This window comes from Sorex fumeus, unplaced genomic scaffold (assembly GCF_029834395.1).
Source record: "Sorex fumeus unplaced genomic scaffold, SorFum_2.1 ptg000026l, whole genome shotgun sequence".
NCBI classification, from domain to species: Eukaryota; Metazoa; Chordata; class Mammalia; order Eulipotyphla; family Soricidae; genus Sorex; species Sorex fumeus.
In genome coordinates, this window is record NW_026606083.1 from 4402940 (window position 1) to 4424829 (window position 21890).

The 21890-nt window shown below is 38.2% G+C and overlaps 1 protein-coding gene across 2 annotated transcripts in view; it reads right to left on the reverse strand.

Moving 5' to 3' along the window:
• LOC130024028 (E3 SUMO-protein ligase RanBP2-like) overlaps positions 1-21890 on the reverse strand; it is a 78387-nt gene that overhangs the window by 16602 nt on the left and 39895 nt on the right. Inside the window, exons 8-21 of one of the 2 annotated variants that reach the window (XM_056114642.1) lie at positions 21647-21734; positions 16893-17102; positions 15601-15782; positions 15160-15335; positions 14446-14569; positions 13163-13324; positions 12821-12958; positions 12394-12540; positions 11240-11419; positions 11049-11132; positions 7920-8055; positions 6238-6332; positions 880-5605; positions 61-138 (exon numbers count right to left, since the gene is read on the reverse strand). In XM_056114642.1, the coding sequence (XP_055970617.1) occupies positions 61-138; positions 880-5605; positions 6238-6332; positions 7920-8055; positions 11049-11132; positions 11240-11419; positions 12394-12540; positions 12821-12958; positions 13163-13324; positions 14446-14569; positions 15160-15335; positions 15601-15782; positions 16893-17102; positions 21647-21734 (6526 nt within the window). The remainder of the gene's footprint in view (positions 1-60; positions 139-879; positions 5606-6237; positions 6333-7919; positions 8056-11048; positions 11133-11239; positions 11420-12393; positions 12541-12820; positions 12959-13162; positions 13325-14445; positions 14570-15159; positions 15336-15600; positions 15783-16892; positions 17103-21646; positions 21735-21890) is intronic. The other variant, XM_056114643.1, reaches the window with a different exon arrangement.

The following is a 21890-nucleotide window of genomic DNA, read 5'->3' on the forward strand; positions in this document are numbered from 1 at the left end:
GTTCTTTTGTAAAAACTTGAAAAAAAAATGTCATCTCATCTGACATTACTAGCTCTATACCTTTATTCTCAGGTTGTGAGGAAGGGGTTCTGGTCCAAAAAGCCATTGGGTTAGATTTAAAAAGGATAAAATTAAATCCTAGAAAATAAAGAGCATTTGATTTTTGAACATTTTGAGAATTAACATACGATTTTAAAATGTAAAAAGTCAAAGACCCTGAATTTATAGAAATTTAGCTGTTCTCATTATCAATGGCTTCATTCTTTGCTTGGTTTTGTATAAAAACACATTTTAATCATTAAGGTCACTTTGAATAAAAAATGAACATCTCAGTGCCATGTTTGAGAAACAACAACCAATTGAACATCTTAAAGGAAAAACTCAATGCTCATGTTTCAAGTATAGTATTCATAATCTGCAGTATTGTACCAGGACTTGTTTTCTACCTTTAGTATGATGTAGATACTTTTCAGTAATTGCAATCTCTAAAATAACTTAAAAACATGTTGCTGTTTCAACACTCACAGATAAACTGAATAGAGAAGGAAAAAATCTAGGCAAGTTATTTTTTTTTCCTGCTTTTCAGAAAACACCATGTTAAATGACCCAATGAAGACATTTCTATCCTATGAAACATTTGAATCAAATATGAACATTAAAGGAAAAAAGGCTGGCGAGATAACACAGCCGGTAAGATGCTCATCCTTCACAGAGCAGCCTCACGCCCTGGCACCACAGGGTCCACTAAGCACTGCCAGGAGCAATCCCTGAGCAGAGCCTGAGGGATGAGAAGAGTAAACCTTGAGTACAGGTGGGTGCGCCCCACCCACCAACAAAAGAAAATAAATATTTGGTTTTATCTAAAGATTCAGTGCTTACCTTTTTCTTGTACATTACATGGATAGTTTGTTAAGGTCTCTTCCTTTGGAAAAGCAAAGAAATTCTTTCCTTTGACCTCTGAAGATACTCGACCATCTGAGTTTTCTGACTTCTCACGATCATTCAGTACCAAGTTTCTTTCAGGTCCACTCTGGACTGAACACGCTTCAATACTGTCACTTTTCAAAGGTGCATTAAAACTAAATCCAAACAAAGATCCAGTAGCTGAACTGTTGCCAAATGCAAATGGTTTTGATTTTTCACTACTAAAAATGCTCTTAACAGATTCTGAACCAAATACAAACTTTGGAGGCGAAACCACTGCTTTTGTTTCAGATGTGCTAGAGACTTCAACGTCAGGGGTTACATCTGCTGTCTCATCACTCTGAATCAAATCTGTCCTCTCTCTTGTGGTTTCTTCTAATACAGCAACAGCAATTTTGCCACATGGTGACTCTCTGGGAGTAACCAAACGAGATACATGAGGTGTGATCAAAGAAGCTTTTTCTTGGGCTAGTTTTGCTTCATCAAATATCTTCTTAAATGAGTCTGCAACATCCTGCAGTTTAAAACGAACAGCTAAATGTTCTATTTTTCTTTCTCCATCTGCAAAATCACAAGCAGTCCATACCCACACTCTTTCTGTCCCTTTCATATTTTGCAAAGTCATGTCTGGAGTTATTCTATGATTGGCACAAAGTTTTAGTACTTGGTCCCTTCTCATCACTATGCGAACTTGCTTATTATCATAATTCTGTAAAATTTTAATATCTCCAATGCCCCTTTCTTTCCACTGACCAACATCTTTATCATATCTATAGAGTTTTGCTCTGTGACTGAAAACAACTTGTTCATTTTCCTCACCACTGGACACTTCAACTAGATCAGGTAATGGCACAACAGGCTCAAAATACTGTCCATCTCTCTCTTCTTCTTGAGTAACATCTGATTCTTCATCAGTACCAACCGAAGTTCCACTCTGATTTAACTTGGCAGGAGACTTAGATGGACTCAGAGCAGACTTGAAACTGAAGTTAAATCCTGTTGTGGACTCACCAAAGCGGAATAGATTTTTTCTCACAGGGCTACTTGCCAACGGAGAAGCGTGTACTGAGCTACTACTTACACTGTCATCTAATGCATCTTCTCTTAAATCATAGTTATCCCACTCTAACGTAGGTCCTGTGTTTTCAGGATTTGATTTGGTGGGTGTATCTAAAGCACTAGCAGCACCTATACCTGTACTCTTATTCTCTTCATCAGTGACTTTTGTTTGATCATTTGTCAAAAATGTTTTGAAGTCCTTCAGACCACTCTTCATTTCTTCAGCTCTCTGTATTAACTTAGCAGCTCTGCCAGTATCCACAAGTTTATGAGGAGTTTGAAGCGGTATATCTAATAGAAGTCGCTGGCATTCCTCAAATTTCTGCTTAAATTCTTCAGCTAGCTCTGGTGTTTTAAATTTGGCTGCCAGTTGCTCTAATTTGGCATCACCATCAGAAAAATCACTGGCTAACCACATCCATGCTCTATCTGATCCAGAGAGAGGCTTCAGGTTCATCGTAGTTGTTATCCAATGATTAGCACAGACTTTCAGTACTTGTTCTCTTCGCATCAACATTCTTAGTTTGCCATTCACTTCATTTTTGAGAATTTTTAAGTTCCCTAAGCCTCGTTCTTTCCACTGGCTTATCTCAGCATCAAACCTAAATAATTTCACCCGCTGTGAATAAAGAACTTTTTCGTCTTCTTCTCCTGTAACAAGTTCTACTTTTTCAGGCATTTGAACCACTGGTTCAAAATGAATATCATCAGTATCTTCAGTCTTATAGGTATCATCATCTTTCTCAAGATCAGCAGAATTATCAGATTTATCCATCATTTTACCGCTTTGTGAGGAGAATAGTTTTTCTCCAGCCCCAGAAAATCCCTTGAAGTTAGGGTCTTTTTTGCCAAACTGAAATCCTTCACCTGAAGTTGATTTTGCAAGGTCTGCAAAGGTGAAAGAGCTACCAGACTGATTAAAAAATACACCACTGCAGTTTTTCTGACCACTAACATCCTGAGCCTGAAAAACAGGCTCAAGGGGTTTTTCACTCTTCTTCTCTTGATTTCCCAGTTCCTGAATGCCAAATTTAAGTCCATCAGCAGACACCGGGATAGAGAAGCTAAACCCTTCTTTTGCTGATTTAGAATCTGTAGAACCCTGAAACGTAAAAGAAGGTGTATTTTCTTGATCCGCTAGCCCAAATTTAAATCCTTGTCCTGTGTTACCAAATTTAAAAGATTTTTCAGAAAAGTTAGTTTTAAATCCTGTTCCTGACTGACTTCCGGAAGAATCATTTAACTTCATTTTTGAGCCCAATGTGAAAGCTGAAGGAGTTTCTGCAGCTGGTTTTTGAGTTGTCTTAGAAGCATCACAAGCAACACATTTTAAGGAAGAACTCTCATTCTGTACTAAGCAAACATTACAGTTCCACTGCCCTTCCTTCTTGGTGAATATCCCTTCAAATCCATTCTTAGAAGTCTTGACTACATCTGAAGAGGCAGGTGTTACATCAGTAGAAGTTGGTTGACTCTGCTTACTTGGATTCTCACAAGCAACACATCTGGAAGTATTTGCTTCATTTCGTAACAAGCAGACACTGCAATCCCACTGTCCTTCCTTCTTACTGAAGAGTCCTTCAAATCCACTCTTTGTGGGCTTACTTGTCTCTGAAGTACTAAATTTAAATAAAGCAGGTGCTGGGACAGTAGAAGTAGATGCACTGGATTGACCTGGAGTCTGACAAGCAACACATTTTGTAGCAGTTGATTCATTTCGTACAAAGCATTCACTGCAATCCCATTGTCCTTCCTTCTTAGCAAACATGTCTTCAAATCCAGTTTTGTGAGTTTTACTGACTTCTGAAGTACCAAACTTAAAAGTCGGTGCTGAAATAGTAGCAGTACGTGAACTCTGTTTTCTTTCATTCTGACAGGCAACACATTTTGTAGAGGTTCCTTCATTTCGTACCAAGCATTCACTGCAATCCCACTGTCCTTCCTTTATAGAAAAAGCAGATTTGAAATCACTATTAATAGACTTAGGAAGATCTCCCTGGCCAAATTTAAAGGAAGCTTGCTGAACAAGTGAAGATCCACTTTTGTTAGATTTGGTATTCTCACAATCCCAGTGACCTTCTTTCTTTGGAGACATCAAAGCAAATCTCTCTGGAGTACTTTCTGGACCCATTTTAACAGTGGAAACATTTTCAACTAATGATGAGCCAAGGAGTTCTTTATTGCTTGGGTTTACATTTTGGCATGATACACATTTCTTAGCAGTCGCAGCATTCTTTAATGAGCAGCTGTTACAATGCCACCAAGGCCCTTCTTTCTTTGTAAACTGAAAATCAAAATTCATGCTTCCTGAATCAGATCTGCAGACATCCTTACTATCATGACTTTTAACTTCTTTTACAATTCTTATAGCCTGATTTTTCGTTGTGGATACATTTGCTCCTGGGGCTTTTAAAATGCACTGAGCCTCTTCAAACTTGCACTTAAAAAGTGTTGCTTCCTCGGGAGTTTTGAATCTTATAGCAAGTTGCTCTGGTTTGGGCAACTCATCAGCATAATCAAGAGCATGCCATACAAAAGATCTGTCTGATCCAGCATTTGGAGTAAGTCTCATATCTGGACTGATGTAATGATTCGCACAAATCTTCAATACTTGTTCCCGTCTCATTAGAAGGCGAATTTTACCAGATGTTTTATGCCTCAGTATCTTTACATTGCCAATACCACGTTCCTTCCATTCTTTAGATTCTACATCAAAACGAAATAATTTTGCACGATTGCAGAAGAATTCTTCTTCATCTTCCTCACCAGTTTTTACTTCAATCTTATCAGGAAGCGGTACCACAGGCTCAAAGTGAGGGCCATCATCATCATCATCATCACCGTGGGCACTTCCTCCATCTGTTTCATGACTCTTGTTAGCCAGTTCTGAAGGTGTTCCGAATACTGACTTCCCTGGGTCCCGGAAAGTAAACATATCATCATTACTTTGACTAAAACCAGAGTTCTTCTGCTGATTTGAACCCATGTTTTCAGAAAACGAAATTTCAGCCACACTTTTGCTTCCAAAGTTGAAAGTATTTCGAGGCCCAGTGGTGTGTCCAGCCTTAGAGCTACTGAAGCCATCTCCTTGCAATGGTTTATCTGAAGTTAGGAGACCTAATAGGCTTTCGCTATTATTGTAACCTGTAGAAGAAGGCTGAGTCACAACGTGTGGTGAGGAAAATGTGAAGTCACCATCATTTGATTTAAAATTTGAGTTAAATTTAAAAGGAATTGACTGTGTTGCATGGGCAGGTGCTGTCAAAGACGGTCTTATTCCATCACCTGGCACAGGCTGAACAAAATTAGTCTTTCCAAATTCCATAACCTTAGATTCTGTAGATCGTGAAGCATGAGATGCAAGTGGAGGTTTTGTGAAATAACCTGGCTCTGGCAAAGGGGGATTTGTGCTTGGCTGCTGAACATTGTAATTAAAGTAATCATCACCCCTGGGTGATAGAATTCCAGTTGCAGGAGACTCAAAACGCAGTGGAGGCCCATACATCTCTTGAGAGAACATACAAGCAGATGAACTTTGTACTGGCGGTGTGTTCATCTGTTGTGAATATGCATAAATATGCTGCTGAGGTGGAAGCCTATTCATGCCATAAACTGGAGGACCCTAAAAGGAAGAAATAAAAGTTTTAAAAGATGTTGTAGGCTTTTTCAAACTACATATAGTTCTTAAACTAATTTCTACTAACTTTAAAAATAAGCATTAAAAAGTAGAGAGATCATTAAGATATGTGGCATATCATTAAGAGACATTAAGGAGCTGGAGCAAAAGCACAGTGGGCCGGGTGTTTGCCTTGCACAGGGCCGACCCAGGTTTGATTCCCAGCATCCCATATGGTCCCACGAGCACCACCAGGAGAAATTCCTGAATGCATGAGTCAGGAGTAACCCCTGTGTAATGCCAGGTGTGACCCAAAAAGGAAAAAAATTAAAAAAACAAAGACATTAATACAAAGACAGTTTTCCATAGTGATTCAGCAAGGACATCCTAGTCCTTTTCTACCAAAATACAACGATTGCAGGTACTAGCACAACTACTTTTGATTAAAAATAGTCTAAATGTTCATACCATTTAAAAAAAGTGACTGAAATATTACAAGTGTATCTCAGAGAGAAAATTTAAATATAACTTCGTGGGACACGAACATTTTAATGCTTAACTACTTCCGTAATTACCTTAAAAGAATACCAAACAATAAAAAAGGAAATTTATAAATGTATAAACTATTCCCTTGTTACCTTTGTGGGAGTAACATTAGCTGCTGGTCTGAGAAGATACTGGGAATTATATGCTGGTGATTGACTATAATATACTGAAGGGCCCGTAGTTGCAACTGAAAAAGAGAGAGAGAGAGAGAGAGAGAGAGGGGAGGGGAGGGAGGGAGGGAGGGAGGGAGGGAGGGAGGGAGAGGGAGAGGGAAAGGGAAAGGGAAAGGGAAGGGGAAAGGGAAAGAGGAAGGAAAGGGGAAGGAAGACAGGAAAGAAGAGGAAGGAAGGAAGGAAGGAAGGAAGGAAGGAAGGAAGGAAGGAAGGAAGGAAGGAAGGGAGGGAGGGAGGGAGGGAGAGGGGGGTGAGGGGGGAGAGGGGGAAGGGAAAGGGAAGAAGGAAAAAGGGGAAGGAAGGAGGGAAGGAGGGAGAAAAAATTCTGTTAAAGTCTGTACTACAATTAAGACTATCCAAGCAAAAACTACAAATACAAAAGTAATAGAAATTTTTAAAAAGATAACTAGATTTTTTAAATTTCTGTACATCAAAATATACCATAAAAAGATTATCAAATGATAAACTAAGAAAAACGGCTGAATATGACACATGATGAGCTTAGAGAACAGCACCATAGAGGGACAGAGCAATGCTATAGCAGGGAGGGCACTTGACCTGCATGCGGCTGACCCAGGTTCAATTCCTGGCATCACATACAGTCCCCCCCCAATGCAGCCAGGTGTGATCCATCAGTACAAAACTATTAATAAGCATCTGCTTGATCTGTTTTCTAGGTTTTATCATAAAGTAAAAATACTTAATGATGAATCAATCACACTTTCACATAAATAAAATGGAAACTCTGATCCAAAGGTGCTTAACAATTGGTTTAGTTTGAAAAGTGCTAAAAAAGATGTAGAAAAGACAAGCCAGCAAGTCTCTTTATCCTCTCTACAGTTACTAGAAAAGTTAAAATTGCTAAGAAGTTTCTTTAATTGGAAAAACTGGAAATGCCTCATTGAGATGGCTATTTTGGTACTACTTTAGAAAGAAAACTCACATAGGATATAAATTAGTCTATCGAAATGTGACAAAACCTTAAAATCTAAAATTTAACCAAGCTATTTTGGTTGGTGCTATACAATGATTTGATTCATTTTAAGTTAAAACTCTAAGTAAAACTCCTGAAACACACCCACACATATAAATTTTCACAATAATAAAATGAGGAAAGTATTATCATTACTGTCATCACATTTCAAACAGACCAACTGGCTCAGAGGTGACAGACCACAACCAATAAATCCAATGTATTCGAGCTCCAAAGTCCTTTATTCTGAGTATTAAGGCATTTCAAAGTAAACAGTATTTCCAGTGGATGACACAACTTAAAACTCTCAGTGTATCATCAAAATAATTCACTGAAAGTTTAGTCATCTCCATACATAATATTATTTTTTTAATGAATAGGAATAGTGTGACCTAAGTCTTCTGATATATGTTCAAGATTCTTTATCTTTCTAACCACTGGATCTGACTGCCATTTCAGCTTGAAGCTATAAAGTCTCAATAATAGTAAAAAAAGTTTAAGTAACATAAGACATAAAAACATGTATATAAACAAATGTAGGCAAAATGACTTCACAAGTTATTTATTTTAAAAACGGAAAGTACTGTGATTTTACTAAGGTCGAGAATAATCCATTGGTCAAATTCACCTGTTAGTGGAGCCCCATGAAAATTCTGTGATCCCTGATAACCATCAGGCACTGAATCTGGTCCATAATTTTCTGTAGACCAACGATGGGGGGACCCTGAGTTACTGCTATTTAGTTTCAACTCCTGCATTTCTTTCTGTTGAGAGAATGAATCAATTTCAAACAATAATACTATGCTGGAAAACTGCTAGAACAAGCAAAAACTTTAAAATTTAAAGCCTTAAACCCTTAATAAAATCTTAGAGTATCTATCTCCCAGGAGCTAGATATGTAGTCCAAAGTAGAGCATTTGTCTGTTCGAGAATCTGAGTTCAAGTCCCTAGTCTGTCTCTACCTCTCCCCCCCAAAATTCCTATACTCCAGTAAGATCCGAGTGTCAGGTGCCAATCTAAGAACATGACTATTACGTTAAAACCTATTCTTTCAGTCCATGGTACAATATCCTAACTAATTCACTCCTGATTGGTTGCCTCTAACCTAAACTGTGTACCTAAATGTTTCATCTCAATTTCTATGCACACATCTCTAAACTGACATTTCTTAAAGTTCTACTATATTCAAGACAGTTTCCTGTGCAGAGGCTAACAGAGGGTAGGGCATTTGCCCTGCAGATTCAATCCCCAGCAACCTCTATGAGTCCCCAAGTTCCATCAGGAGTGATCCCTGAGTATAGAGCCAGGAGTAAACCTTGGGGACTGCCAGGTATAGATCCTCTATCTCCCCAAAATATTCCCTGCTTTAAAAAAAAAGAAAAAGTATAGGTTAAATGTCTTTCTCTAACATTCATGGTCCTCAGCAAAATTATTCTAAATATTTTTCCACAATACTTTGCTCTTTATCTGAACTTAATGTACCTGCCCTTCCAAAGCTAATATTACTACTAGCTTTCACTTTTTCACACTTGTAACAAAATATAAGTAACATAAATATAACAATATATTAATAATCTTTCAAGGGAATGAATGCTCAAATGATGTACCTGAAGAGAAAAAGAGTATTTATGAAATTTTACACATCCATGTACAGAGAGGGCTGGAGTGATAGCACAGTGGTAGGGTGTTTGCCTTGCGCACAGCCAGCCTGGCTGAGCCAGGTTCGATTCCTCTGCCCCTCTCGGAGAGCGACCGAGAATATTCAATATGCCAAACACAGTAACAAGAAGTCTCAATGGAGACATTACTGGGCCCGCTTGAGCAAAATCGATGAACAACAGCAGAACAGTGTTTGTTTTGTACATATGTATGGGGAAGAACCCCAAGAAGATGTCATAATGGGGAATATCTGGCAGCATCTGTTGTTGATACTTGACTGTCACTCAAACACAAACATAAAAAGCCAAATTCTTTACACTTTCTTTAAAAATTCTTTCCAGATTCTTTACAATAAGAAATAATTACAGGGCTGGAGCAATAGCACAGCGGGTAGGGCATGGGTGTTTGCCACACGGCAGACCCAGGTTCAATTCCCAACATCCCATATGCTCCCCTGAGCACCACCAGGGTTAATTCCTGACTGCAGAGCCAGGAGTAACCCCTGTGCATCACCGTGTGTGGCCCATAAAGAAAAAAAAGAAAAAAGAAAAGAAAAAAAAAGAAAGAATTATAAACATCAAAAAATGTGTTGGGGGGGAGGGGTGAGGGGGAGACACAGAAAACAGCACAGTTCTAATTCAAGCAGGAGCTGGGAGATGCTACAGTGGCAAAGGCTCGTGTCTAGCATGCACCCAGCCAGGCGTGAATATGACAATGCACGGTTCCCAAGTATCACTGGGATAGCCCTAAAGGTTCAGCACCACCAGGGTAGGGCAGGAACCCCCAGCAATGCAGAGCCTCATCAGGAGAGCATCTTCCACCCCTTACATTGAAGTGAAAATCACTAGTCTCCTCACCACAGACACCCACTCTGTGTCCAAAAAGAAAAAAAAATCTAACATCTTACAACAAAAATATTTTTATAGTAACACTGAGCTGTTCCCCGAACTAACTGGCCTACTATGTGGCAATTGAGACTTTGGTCATTTTATAAACATCTAAAAACCTAGAATTCACCAAACGGGTAACTATCAAGACACTCTTTTTCCAAATAAACATAGGGCATCAAACAGTCTACTTTTGAAAACAGTATCTAATATCTCCACTTGGGCTCAAGTATATAATCACTTATGGATCCGAGACAGTATTTTCAACCAACACTTCCCCAAAATCCATACCTATACCTACTGACATCCAAACACATCTCAAATTCTTTTTTTTTCCTTGCTTTTTTGTCACACCCCGCGATGCTCACAGGTTATTTCTGGCTCTGCACACAGGAATTACTCCTGGCAGTGCTTGGAGGACCATATGAGATGCTGGGGATTGAACCTGGGTTGGCTGCATGCAAGGCAAACGCCCTCTCCATGCTGTGCTATCACTTCACCCCACATCTCAAATTCTTAAGCCAAATAAGTTTTTCCCATTATGCCTAGGTCATTTTACACATCCAAAATCTAACAAACTAGTGGAAGAGTGACCATTAGAATCTTTCTGGACCACAGTTTTGACAAGCCAAGTAATTAAAATTTACAACTTAAATTCATAATTTCTCAGAGCAACTAGAAAGCAGTTACATATTCACTTTATATGAAAAGCCAGAAAAATCAAAAGTGCCTGGTCCCCAGGGCAGGAGTGGCAGAACAGACTAAGGTACCTGTTCTGCATACCTGGGTTTAATCCCTGGCATCCCAATGTTCCCAGGATTCCACCAGGAGTGACCACTGAGCACAGATCAAGGAGTAAACCCTGAGCACTGCTGGATGTGGCCCAAAAACAAAAACAAAAAATTGTGTGGCCCAAGATCATTGTAAAAGTTAGCAATCTCCCAAGAGATTGATCTTGTGAAAGTTACTGTCACTAGATCAATTTTGTAAATGTTAGTTATTAGCAATGTAGCACTGTCCTCCCGTTATGTATTGTTTTGCTCGAGCAGGCACCAGTAACGTCTCCATTGTGAGACTTGCTATTACTGTTTTTGGCATATCGAATATGTCACAAGGAGCTTGCTATTAATTCCAGCTTTTTCAGAAATGTTGACTGCTACTCACTAGACTTTCAGTAAATACAATCATATTAGAAAAATTAACTGATTTACCTTAATGGCCTCTACTTGTTGGCAGATCATTTTAAGTAAAGAATTTTGATCTTCAGCCCATCGAGGTGGAGTTTTGGGAGAATACTTAAGAAAAAGAAAAGAATAACAAAAGTATTTAAAGAACTTTGAATAAAAATATTCTGCAATAGTATAATGAAAAAAAGTATAAGTAAATTCCTTCCTCCGTTTACCTTGTAACTTTTGCTTGGTGACAGAGAATATTTGGTGGGAGATGGAGTAGAATGTTTTATTTCTGAATCTGCATTTCGCAAAGAACCATTTTTATATAGAGGTCCTCCTTCACTATAGTCTTCCAGTTCCTGCATGACCGAATTAAGCATTTCCTTTACAGACTCCAGGGGAACAGGCAACTAAAATCAAAAGACATATAATCAAAGGGCTTCATATTTTCCCATATTAATAGAGGAATAAGTTCTAAAATAAGTCTGAAGATTTTCTTATATATCTCTTTTTTGGTACAATAAGCATTTTACGCCTAACACAAAACATAAAACATGTGTAATCTAAAGTCTTCTAACTCTGGACTATTGGTTTCTATTCCTTCATCATCTGTAATTATGATAATGGCAACTGGGAAGATTTTACCAAAATTATTAACATTTTCTAATACATTTTGAAAGGGAAGAGAAATATAGACAGTAGAATGCAAAGACAATATAAGCCGTAATTAAAGAGCAGCAAAACAAATTTTTTTAAATACTGATCAGGCCAACTCAGTTTCGACTGCTCTGCCCTTCTCGGAGAGCCCGGCAAGCTACCAAGAGTATCTCACCCGCACTGCAAAGCCTGGCAAGCTACCGGTGACGTATTCATTATGCCAAACACAGTAACAACAAATCTCACAATGGAGATTACTGGGCCCACACGAGAAAAACAGGAAGACAGTGACAGTGACTTGGAAAGTTAAATATAACTGATCAACACTCCACAGCAATCTCCAACTGCTGTTAGAAAAAACAAGAGTTCATAGCAGCTAAAGATGAGAAGAAATGCTCAGAAGTTATTAGCAACTATTGTTGATTCCAGGAAAAAAAAAATTATAGGATCTACACCCAGCGGTTGCAGTCCTGAGGGCTCTATACTCAAGAGACCAAGATAACAAAAATAACTGTCTTTAGAAGCTTTTCTATTTTCCCAACAAGTATTTTTATAGAAATAAAAGCCTAAACTCAAGTTTAAAAAGACATCAAACCAAAGAAAGTAACACTAAAACTCAAACAGTGTCTGTCCTACCACGCAATGGTAGCAAAATTATCAACATAGAAATGGCAAAAATATTTATCACCCAGTATTCAATAATAAATACAAATAACCAGCAACTTACTTTCTTGGCCACTGAAAAATCTGAGTCACTGTTATCTAGTATCTTTATTAGGTAGTCCCTGGCCTTCCGCAGATAATTTTTGCATTCTTCTTGCTCTTCAGGAGAGAGGGCATCATTTTCAATGTCTTCTGCTTTTCTGTGAAAAATCTATATAGAATGCATTTATGAAACAATCATAAGCTTTAGGGAAAAAAAGAAAATTGTAGGGGCCAGAGATAGTACAGGGTAAGGCACCTGCCTTATATATGGTCAACCCCAGTTCAATCCCCAGCACCAAACATGGACAACCCCACAAGCATTGCTAGGAGTGATCCCTGAGCATAGACTCAGGAGTAAGCCCTGAGCCCCATCAGGTGCGGCCCCAAGATAAACAAAATAAAAACAAACAAAAAAGAAACTCTGCAATTCAAGTACTATGTCTAGTTACCAGTGCAAGATTCCAATAAGAGACAACATTTTTTATAGATTCAAAAGCAGTCATAGCATCTTCTATATTTCCATTAACTGCATCCAAAATAGCAAATGTTATATGTGCTTCTTCTTCATATTCTCCAATTTCAGATGCCTAAAAAAATTTAAAAACAGGCAAATTACCTATCTTATAGAATTTACAAAATTTCTGTTTATAAACTGGAAACCCGTATCTCCATGATGTACAGAGCATTTCTCCATTATTTTATTCATTCATCCATACATCACAGTGTCATGAATCAAACCAACAGCCTCCAATTTGCAAGGCATATGTCATACCCTTGCCCCCCACTATTACCTGAATGTCTGCACTATGAAAATGTTTAAACAGAGGGTCAATAGGTTCAGGAATACTGTTCTTCTTTTTTATTGTCTTCAACAACTGCAGAACCTTTTTCCAATAATGAACACTCCTGCCTATGTATTCCCGCTGGTCATAAAAAGAATTAAGACCACTGCCCTAAAAATAGAAAGTTAGAATCATCTCTACAGAACACAAATAAGATACAAGAGAAAAATGTAACTAAGGTATTGTAAAGATTTTTAAAAACGCATAACATTCCAAATATTAAAGAGACATCCACCCCAGAATAACACTGTTACTGGTACTTTCAATAAAGCTACTTAATGAAATACTTCTAACCATTTTTTTTTTTGGTTTTGAGATTATTACTAGCTCTATTCTCAGGGTTCATTCTAATTAGAGATAGAACTCAGACTTCCTACATACAAAGCATGCACACTACCCTTTGAAACATCACTCCAGTCTCACCCATTTTTTTTAAACAACAATAGTTTTAAATAGTTGAAAACTGCAGCATTCTATCATGGTTTAATAAAAAATACTACACAACTATACCTAATAATGCTGTAAAATAGGTCTCACATGTTTTGAAAGACCTATAATGCCCTTACTTATAGAGTCTTACCTAAGAGTCTTACCTAAAGGTCTTACCCTTTAAATAACTTTCAGGTTGGAAAATAATCACCGTTATTAAGCAACAAAAGCAACAGTTAATATCCACGGTAACATTTACCATGTACTAGGTTAACAGTCTATGTATTACATATCTAGCAGCAAATTAAAACATATGTACATATATTTCACTATCCTAATACCAGCTTTTGCTTTCAAAACTAAATGGTTTTAAACAAGAAGTTTAATTTCTAAAACTTATAATAATTTTCTTGGGGCCAAGAGATAGCTCAATGGGCTAAGCACATGCTCTGATGCAGGAAACCCAGGTTCAATACCAAAATCACATGATCCCCCAGAACACCACCAGGATTAACCCTGACCATCAAGCAAGAAGAGTTCTAAACCAAATTTAAAAGAAAAAATTAAAACAAAGACGGGGAAGAAAGAGATGAAAGAATAATTTGAAATTAATTCTTAAAAGCATTACTTTAGGGTCAGAAAGACAGGACAGAGCATTTGAGCTGCATATGGTGACCCAAATTCTAACCCCCGTACCCCATATAGTCCCCAAAGCACCGCCAAAAATGATCCCTGAGCACAGAACCAAGAGTAAGCCCTGAGCACCGTGGCCCAAATACAAAACACGCTCTGAATGGACTTACTGTTTTCTGAAGGTATTCTGCCCAGTGTATAAGAAGAGCAGGTTGAAGGCCATGCTTTTCCTGGGCCCTGAGAGTATTTATATCATGCTGAACAAGAAGCCGCAATTTCGCTGAAGTTCCAGGTCTAAAAATATTTTATTGTGTAAATGTTTATAAACACATAGTTCAACACTTAGGTATACAATAGAGCCCCCCACTCCCCATATCCACAGAGATATACATTCTAAAACTGCAGATAGAACCCTATATATAACATGAATTTTATACACAAGTAGACGAAGAATAAGCTTAATTTATAAATCTGGCAAAGAAAAAGATTAATAACAACCAACAAAATAAAACTTTTTGTGACAAGACTTATGTGACTATGTATGGTATGTCTCAAAATATTTTTGTAGAATATTTTATGGCCACAGTTGACAATATGGATAGAAACCACCTATTGTGGAGGGTACAATTGGTCATGTGCTTCTCTTCCTGTAGGAGCAGGGAAATAGCACAGGCATAGTGTATTTTCCCTGCCTGTGTCCAACCCACATAACAGGCCCTAGCAACCCCTATGGTCTCCTGAGACCACCAGGAGTGATCCCTGAGGGCAAGACAGGAGAAAGCCCTGAGCACCACTGGGTGTGCCCCAAAAATCAAAAATTAACCTCCACGTAAATTAATTGCTGATAAAGCCCAACCAGTAAATTAAACATGTATACTACTTACACTGCTTTTCTGTGGATTAGATTACAAACTGCATCCCACCAAGACTTTTGTCTTTCTGTACAAAGCTGTTTACATACAGGAAGTGGCAAGCACAATGGATGATAGAAGCTACAATGAGAATTAGATTTCTCCTTCAATTGTAAGTGGCTAGTATATATTACTCCAAGAAGAAACACCTGTTTTGATTAAAAGTAAATTTGTTACTTTACATTAAAAAATTTAAACCAAAGTTCCCACACCCTTTTTCGTTGTTGTTGCTGTTAAAAAGTGTATACAGTCAGCCAGCCTCACTTCAATCCTCACACTCAATACTGTCCCCTCAGCACCAACGGAAAGATCTTTGGGAAGAGATCTGGAAAAAGTCCTGAACACTGCCAAGTGTATCGCCAAACCAAAATTAAACAAAATCAAAATATTTAATTTATCAAAATCTTGGCTTACTTCAAGATCTAAAATACATAATGATTCAGGTGAATTTGTTTCAAGTCTTGAGGTTTCCTGAGGCAGATGATGAAAAAGCTGTTTTAACCATTTTCGAATTGCAGGTAAAGAAGGCAATGAATTCCACTGCATGCCAAGCCAAGTAAGATACTGAAGACTACCATTATGTGCTCGAATGGCACCTGAAAGAAAACATACAAAAAAAACTCAAAGTTCAGGTAACTCTATGTGCAACCACTTTTATCAACATAAAAAAGCAATGTACACTGTAGCACTGTCCTACCGTTGTTCATTGATTTGCTCTAGGGGCACCAGTAACGTCTCCATTGTGAGACTTGTTGTTACTGTTTTTGGTATATTGAATACGCCATGGGGAGCTTACCAGGCTCTGCCGTGTGGGCGGGATACTCTGGGTAGCTTGCCAGGCTCTCGAGAGGGAATAAGGAATTGAACCCGGGTCAGCCGTGTGCAAGGCAAACGCCCTACCTGCTGTGCTATTGCTCCAGCCCCAAAGTACACTAAATGTTTTAATTTTAGAATTATTTTTCTGCATCAGAGCTCAGGGAAGTTCCATGAGAAACAAGGTCTCATGGTTCTTAATGAAAAGTATTCACACTTTTGAGCCAGGAATGCAGCTCAGTAGTACCTGCCCTGTATATGTGAGATCCTAATTTCAATTCCTAGCACCAAAAGATAAATAAGCAAGGAAATGAAAATACAGTTTATATCTAGATCAGAAAATTCAAATCCATCTAAAAAGATACTCACTAGAACTCAATAAAGCAAAATCAAAAAAAAAAAAGGCAGAAGTGAAATAAATAATTGTACCATACAGTAAGAAAACTTAAAACAGATTTTTCCTTAATGCACTGAGAAATATTGTGGTAACAGAGATTTTTTTTTTTCCTACATGAAATTTAAGACAAAGTTATGGGTTTCTGCCTATATGGCAACTTGCAAGACTTTTATACACAAACATCACTTTTGTCCCAGCAATTGTTTTTAATAATCTCTATGGGGAAAAATTGAAATATAGTTTTCATGACAGTATTAACAGTAAAAACCTGAAAACAAGAGATAACTAATCCATGGATAAATCCAAATAGATTATATTGGTCACCTTCCTCCCCACATCCCCAAAAAGGCCTGAAATACTGGAAAATATCAAATCATTATTTCTAGAAAATTAGATTGCACACAATTTATCTATTTCCCTTTTTGCTTTTATTTTTCTAACATTAAAGATGAAAAACATGTATTTTAAAAGATAAAACTCAAACGATAAAACTCACCAAGATCGTATCTAGCCAAATCATCAAGTTCTGGTGCTTGTCCATCAATGTTTCCAAAATCATCACTACCAAGGAAAGATCTATCCTTAGATGGCTGACTAGAAAATAAAGCATCATATAAAGCTGACTGACCACTTTTATTGGCAAAGGACTCCATAACTTCCTTTAAAAAATCTTGCTTATCATGACTTAAGTTTAGCAGCATGTGCCCTGAAAAACAAGAGTAATTTCTATCATTAAAAAATATTTTTACATCTCAATAGTTTCACAGTAGTTTCATTCATAATACCCTTAAAAGAAAAACCATGACAATCCTAACAGAGCTAGACAACAAAAGGATTGATTATGCAAAATTATGAACATAGGTTGCAGGTTTAACAAAATCTGTGTCTACATGCTAGAGTAAAAGCGAAGAAAAACGGCTTGCTCTTCAAGCCCATATTCCTCTCTAAACACATTATCTCACTTGCTTGTCTGTTTCTTTGCTTTTTTCCACTCTGGAGAAGACTGTGTTCTCCACTGAATGTGTGCCCCAATATCTCCCCTCATATCTTTCTAAGTAAGTTTCAATAAAAACTATCTTGCTTCACAAAAAAAAAAAAGGGAAGATGGCAGTAATGTGTAAAAAATATGAGGCGTAAGATGAAAAAATTAGGCTTTTAAAGGACTTAATCAAGAAGTCTGAGGTAAGTAAACGACCTTAAAAACATCAATGTTATCCAACCCCATCCAAAAATGGGGCAATGAAATGAACAGAAACTTTCTCAAAGAAGAAATCCGAATGGCAAAAAAGCACATGAGAAAATGCTCTACATCATTAATCATCAGGGAGATGCAAATCAAAACCACAATGAGAAACCATCTCACACCTCAGAGACTGGCCCACATTCAAAAGAACAAAAGCAACCTATGCTGGCGTGAATGTGGCGAGAAAGGGACACTCCTTCACTGTTGGTGGGAATGCAGACTGGTTCAGCCCTTCTGGAAAACAGTATGGACGATTCTCCAAAAATTAGAAATTGAGCTCCCATTTGACCCAGCAATACCACTCCTGGGAAAATATCCCAGAGAGGCAAAAATGTATAGTCGAAGTGACATCTGCACTTTTTGTTCATTGCAGCACTCTTTACAATAGCCAGAAACTGGAAGAAACCTGAGTGCCCAAGAACAGATGACTGGTTAAAAAAACTTTGGTACATCTACACAATGGAGTACTATGTAGCTGTTAGAAAAGATGAAGTCATGAAATTTACATACAAGTGGTACAACATGGAAAGTGTCATGCTAAGCGAAATGAGTAAGAAAGAGAGGGATAGACATAGAAAGATTGCATTCATATTCATCTGCGAGATATAAGTTAACAAAATATGAGATTAATACCCAAGAATAGCTGAGATCAGCACCAGGAGGATTACTCCATAGCTTAGAGGCCAGGCGGGCATTCTAGAGGAAAGAGCAGCTCAGATAAGAAGGGAGCACCAAATAAAGGGTGTTTGGAGGATCCTCCCAGGAGGGGAGATGCATGTTGAAAGTAGACGATGGACTAAACATGTTTGCCACTCAATGCAGACCACAACGCCCAAAAGAGGAGAGAGAACAAAAGGGAATGGCCTGCCACAGAGGCAGGGTGGGATGGGGGAAATGGGGGTGGGAGGGATATTATCCATGGTGGCAGAAAATGGGCACTGGTGGAGGGATGGGTATTTGATCATTGTATAATCGAAACCCAAGCACAAAAAATTGTAAATCTACAACTGTACCTCATGGTGTTTCACTAATAAAAATTTAAAAAAAAAAAAACCACCAATGTTAGAGAGGAAAGAGGAAAGTGCCTGCCATAAAGGCAGGGGATGGGATGGGGTAGGAGTGGCAGGAGGGATACTAGGGACATTGGTGGTAGAAAATGTACACTGATGAAGGGATGGATGTTAGATCATCGTATGACTGAAACTCAATCATGAAAGCTTGGTGATTCAAAATCACGGTGATTCAAAAAAAAATTTTAAATAAAAATAAACACACATCGATGTGGGACGGACCTGTAGGATAGCAGATAGGGTGATCTCCTTGCACATGGCTGAGTTCAATTCCTAGAATCCCCTATGGTGCCTCAAGCATCACCAGGAGTATTTCCTGAGTGCAGAGCCAGGAGTAACCATTTGGCATCTCAGGGTGTGACCCAAAAATCATTTGGCATCTCTGGGTATGACCCAAAAACAAAAACACTGATGACATGAGCCAGAGTATAGCTTAGCAGTATAGAGCAATATAGAGTATAGTAGAGCCTTGCACACAGTCACAGGTTCAATCCCAGCACCACAAATGGTCCTTGGAGCACTGTCAAGAATGGTTCCTGAGCACAGAAGCAGAAATAAGCCCTGAGTACTGCTGCATAGAGTCCAAAACTCCCCAAAATTAAAAATGATGATGGCTGGAGAGATAGCTCAACAGGCTGAGCATGTAGGAGACCCAGAGTTCATCCCCGATGTCAACACTGGCACCCAAGCACCACTGGGAGTGAACCCCAAGCTTAGTATGAGATGAAGTCACTGAGCACTATTGGACGGTACCCAAGAAACACTGACAATATACCAGAATGATGATGTTCCAGTACATATTGTAACATGTATAGAAGTTAAAGATACTATCCTAATGAAAGAAGTCAATCACTAAAGATCACACATTCACTGTATATGAAATGTCAAGAACAGGGAACTCTAGTGAGAGTTTAGTAGCTGCCCAAGACTGGGAGTCTGGAGAAAAATGGGTATGAAATACCTTTCTGAGGTAATGAAAGTGTTCTAAAATTGAGTGTAGACTGCTTAACTCCGTGAAACTAAACAACATGGAATCATCAACTTTAAATGGGAGAATTACGTGGTATGTTACTCTGTGGAATAATTCTGCTTCTCGGGTTTTTGTCTTCCCATTAATCTGTATTAATACCACAACTTGAAAATGCCACCAGAATATTCTCTTTCCAAAAACGTGCAAAATCAAGATTAAACACAGACCAAAGAAATCAAAAAGTAATTTTACTATCTCCTAACATTCTGCAAAGGCACCTGAGGCAGCCCTGAAAAAGCTGAGGAGACATAAGAAGCAGAGTGCTGAGCACATGCTTTGCAAGCAAAAGGTACAGGTACAATACTTGGCACCACATAGTCCCTCAAATACCACCAGGTCAAAATTTAAAAAAAAAAAAAAGTAAAGTCACTTTTTCAAGACTCAAAGTCTACTAAAAATTTTGATCAAACTACATATCAAAGCTTATAGTATTGTATAGTACTTGTTCTTTACAAAATTCATTCACTTCAATACAAAACTGCTCCCACAGAGAACATGTTTCTTCAAATCACTGCTTGATACTATCCTCCTGAACATTTTGAAGATTTTGTTTTAGCAAAACCACAGGCAATATGTAATGAACACTTAGGATCCATCCAAAACCCAGGAAATACTGGCAACAGATCTAAATTCCTAAAGCCTTACGCTACTGAGAGCTCCTTAATAAAAGAGCACATATTTTCATCCTTCTATCACCCAGTGCAGGATCTGAAAAATAAATGGCATTGAGACCAAAGAAACAGTACAACAGGTAGGCACTTGCCTTACTTGGAAGTGACCCAGGTTTGATCCCTAGCACCCAATATGGTTACCAAGTCCACCAGAAGTGATCTCTAAGCACCAGAAAGCCCTGAGAACAGTCAGATGTGGCCTCAAAACAAAACAAAAAAGCAAATGATGCTGAGTGGCTGGCAAATCAGTAATCTTAATTGAGTGTTGTTAGAAGTTCGGGTTATGGGACAGAAAGCTGGCATATGGATTTCCTTGTGTGCAGCTAACCCCAGCTCAATTCCTGAACACCATACATGGTCCCCAAGCACAGAGGCCTAAGTAAACTCTGCTAGGTATGGATCCCAAAAAAATAAAAAGAAATTTTTTATTTCTACTGCTGGGTGTGGCACTCCAAAAAAGAAAAAGCAGTTTTAGGTTAGGTACTAGTAAGACAAATCAAAGAGCTATACACATACTCACATGCGGTAACCCTGGCTTTGATCAACAACAGTATGGTCCTCAGTGTACTGCCACCGGTGACCTCTAAGCACCACACTGCTTAGGTCTGGACCATTTAAAAAATTATTCAAGAAGCCAGAACAAGTCCAGCAGGTAGGCCATTTGCCTTGCATGCGGCTGAACTGGGTTCGATTCCCTTCACCCCATTTGGTATCCTGAACACAGCCAGGAGTAATTTCTGAAGGCAGACACAGGAAGAACTCTTGAGCAATGCTGGGTATGACCCAAAAGCAAAAACGAAAAAATTATTCGGACACCAGAGACATAGTACTGTACAGGGGTAAGGCACTTGCCTTGAATGCAGCCAACCCAGATTAGACCCCCCAACATGGCATATGGACCCCTAGCATGCCAGGAATGACATGAGCAGGGAATAAGCATAGAGTCAGGAGCATATCCTGAGCACTGCTGGTTGTGGCCCAAAATCAAAAACAAAAATTTCAGGTTAAATGCTCTAGCAACTAAAAAAGACGTTAAGGAGCTTATCTACAAGTAAACTCTATGAAATAATTATTCATTTTAAAGAATATGCAATTTCTTCTATTCTTCATATGTATCCTATTCAAATTCCATATGGCAGAGAAAAACAAATGATTTTGAGAAATTATATCCTGATCAGAGATATAATGAGATAGCTTGTTTTATTTAAACAAAAATAACTTAAACATTACTATTACCTGATTGGCTCAGACGATCAAAGGCCATTATTTCCAGCAAATTTTGTCCAGTTTCTCCTTTCATTAACTTAACCTTTGGTCTTGGAACCTGGTAGTTTTAGAATCAAATATATTTAGTATTATTCATATTTCATTCAATTATAAAATATATCTATTACACTGTGCTTTTTAAATGGTGTATGAACAATAGATTAATGGCTAAACTGAATTGGGAAATCGCTGCAAAAACTTAAAATCACAGTCT